Raw genomic sequence first — 2,863 nt, forward strand, 5'->3', positions numbered from 1 at the left:
CGGTAATGATTTAGGAAGGCTCCTGGTGAGGGGCCCCCGGAGATTTGGAAGGCAAACGGGGCGCTGGCAGGGCGGGTGTAAGGTGATGCCGATGGTTATCACCCGCATCTCTCTCGTTCCCGTGGGCAGGTGGAAAAACACCGCCGGCAAAGCAAACGGAGCCCGGGAGCAACAAGCCTCCCGCAGGGACGACGGCCTTGCGGCGTTTCGGAGCCGGCAGGGCTGGGAAATGTCCCGGGCAACGTTTTGTTCTTGGGGAAGGGTGAAACCGGCTTTGCTGATGAAAATGATTTCTGATGATTTCCCCACGTCTAGGAAAAAACTGCCTCTTTTCATCAGCTCCTCCCGTGCTCCCTCTGCAACCTGGCAAGTGATTTTGTCACTCTGGCTGGAGGAGTTTGGGGACCGATGGGGACAGTCAAGGGGCAGGAGGGTTTCTCTAAGGAAAGGGAGGTCCAGGACATAGTTTTGGGGTATAAACCCAGGTTCTTAGGTGGCAACAGTGTCCAGGCTCCGCCATGGACCGAACGAGGCACATTTGACCCATCGGTCACCCTCTGTCTGCTCTCTCTCATATCTGTCCAGACCCTGCTCCAGACTTGTCCACCGCGTTGGCCCTCACCCTGTCACCACACACCCCCAAGATGCCCCTAGACAACACCCCCGAGGCAGCTGATGGCAGCCCCCAAACCTCCCCATTGCCTGTCCCATGCACGTGCATCCAAACCAAGAGCTGTTGCCCTTATCCAGCCCCAGCGTCATCCCACTCCCCACCCCAGGACCATCCCCACCACCAGCAAATCCTGTGAACCTTGTTTCTGAGCTGCAGTCATTATTTTGGGGTCAACTTCATTAACGAACATGCTAAGGATGGTGGGGATCAAGACAAGTCCTTGAGGAATCCCATCAGTGCTCCCAGCCCAGCACAACCATGACTGTCCCCCACTAACCTGCTCCTCACTGACTTTCTGGACCCCATGGTGGCCTCCAGCTTTGCTAAGAAACTCCTGAAGAACAAGGTCTAGTTTGCCTGAGCAACAATGGGCAAAATAACCCAATGCTTGACTGGAGGGAAACTCGGGAGCAGTACTGGGGTGGGAAGAGGGTGTTGAGTGGGGAATACGGGATGAAAATGAGGATGACGGTGCCATGGTCCTAACAGCAGGAGGAGGTCATACTGCTCGGGCTATCCCACCCTAGACAGTTTTTCTCCTTTTGGGAGAAAAACCCTGTATTAGGCAGGGCCAAGGTGGCTCCTCTCATGTTTATGACCATGGGACAGGTCGATGGGATTGCTCAGGTTGTACAGGGCTGGACGATTCAGCTGTGGAGCCAGAGGGGATGACTCAGCCCTGGTTTTGGGTGGACACTCTTTGGTACTAGAGATGGGCTGCAGCAACATGGCCACCACCATGTTCCTTTGCAGGAACATGGCCATGTGCATCCCCAGCCCGGCCATGTCCTGGGGGCACTGGTGGCTCTGGGACAAGGTCTGACATGATGTGTCAGGTTGGTCACAGACATGGAGGGGCTCAGGTCTACGTGGACAGTGCCCATGTAGGAGAAGATGCCAAACCTGATGAGCCATGATGCTAATGGGCATTGCTGAGGGGATTGTGCCCTAGCACTTGGTCTGAGGGTTTGGTGATGATGTTGGGCTCCTCAGGGCTCGCCACCGGAGACAGATTTCCCCCACCCTGCAGCCAGGAGAGGGGGCAAAGGACTCACTGTTGCTTGCGGGTGAGCTCCTGCTCCTTCTGCACCAGGTCCTGCTTGAGGGAGGCCAGCATCTCCACGCTGACGTCCACCTGACGGGACAGCTCGGACGCCCGGTCCTCCAGCTCCTGCTTCTCCCGGCTGAGCCGCAGGCTCTCCTGCTTGGCCTTCTCCAGCTCCGAGCTCTTGCGGTCCAGCTCCACCTGAAGCCGGCCCACCTGCGAGGCGATCTTCTGCTCCCGTCTCCAGCCGCTTGTCCACCTCCAGCTTCTCAAAGGCGCGGATCTTCAGGCGGGCCAAGCCTTCCTCATAGGCAGTGTCCATAGTGGCTGGCGGCGTGGGGGCTGGTGCCACGGCTTTGCCCCGGGTGAAGATCTCCGTCAGAGGGATCTCGATCTCGTGGACATAGCGGGGCGAGGGGGAGGAGGATGGGGCCGGTTCCAACTCCTCCGCGGGGACGAGGTCACAGGAGAAGCGCTGGTCCTTGCCTTGGAAGGAGGTGCTCTCAAAGTAGTCCCGCCGAGCGGCTGGCGTCAGCAGGGCCCCGTCGGCGGCCAGGGGGAAGACGGCGGCATCGCAGATGCTGTTGGTCTTGGAGAGGACGTAGAGGGTCTCATAGGTGTGGTTGTACTCCAGGTGCGCCCGCAGCGAGGAGAGGCTGCGGAAGCGCTTGTGCTCCCCGCACCGCGGACACCGGTAGGGCAGGTCCAGCGAGGCCATCCCTCAGCTACACGCCCTGACGCAGGGGAACCGCACGGCCCCGCTCATGGCACGGGATGGATGGAGCGGTGGCACGCGGGATGGGTTGGGGAGACCTGGGTGGTGAGGCCACGGCTGCGCTGGGGCATGGTGGGGTGAGAGCCCTGGGATGGAAGCAGGGGGTCCGGCACTTCTGGGGGGGATGTCAGCATCGGACGCTGCCAGGCGCTGGAAGAGATAGGGGGGTTAGTGATACAAGGACGGGGGGTGCCCAGAAGTCCCTCCTTGGTCATTCTTCTTGGTCCACTCTCTGCCTCTATCCTCCCCTCCCGTGTTCCTCCCACTCATGCGCAACCCTTGGGAGGGTGCACCAGGCTCAATAAGGCGCAGAACCCGTGGGAATGTGCACACCCCTTGGGAAGACCCACAACCCATGGGAAGACCCACA

The 2,863-nt window shown here is 59.8% G+C and overlaps 1 protein-coding gene across 1 annotated transcript in view; it reads right to left on the minus strand.

Moving 5' to 3' along the window:
• FBXO41 (F-box protein 41) overlaps nucleotides 1-2,436 on the minus strand; it is a gene marked incomplete at its 3' end in the record, with an annotated part of 4,710 nt that extends 2,274 nt beyond the window's left edge. Inside the window, 2 exon segments of the mRNA XM_009580757.1 lie at nucleotides 1,729-1,956; nucleotides 1,958-2,436. Of these exon segments, the coding sequence (XP_009579052.1) occupies nucleotides 1,729-1,956; nucleotides 1,958-2,436 (707 nt within the window).
• Between the last annotated feature and the right edge of the window lie 427 nt (nucleotides 2,437-2,863).

The sequence above is a fragment of the Fulmarus glacialis genome, unplaced genomic scaffold, assembly GCF_000690835.1.
Source record: "Fulmarus glacialis isolate BGI_N327 unplaced genomic scaffold, ASM69083v1 scaffold26646, whole genome shotgun sequence".
Lineage (NCBI taxonomy): Eukaryota > Metazoa > Chordata > Aves > Procellariiformes > Procellariidae > Fulmarus > Fulmarus glacialis.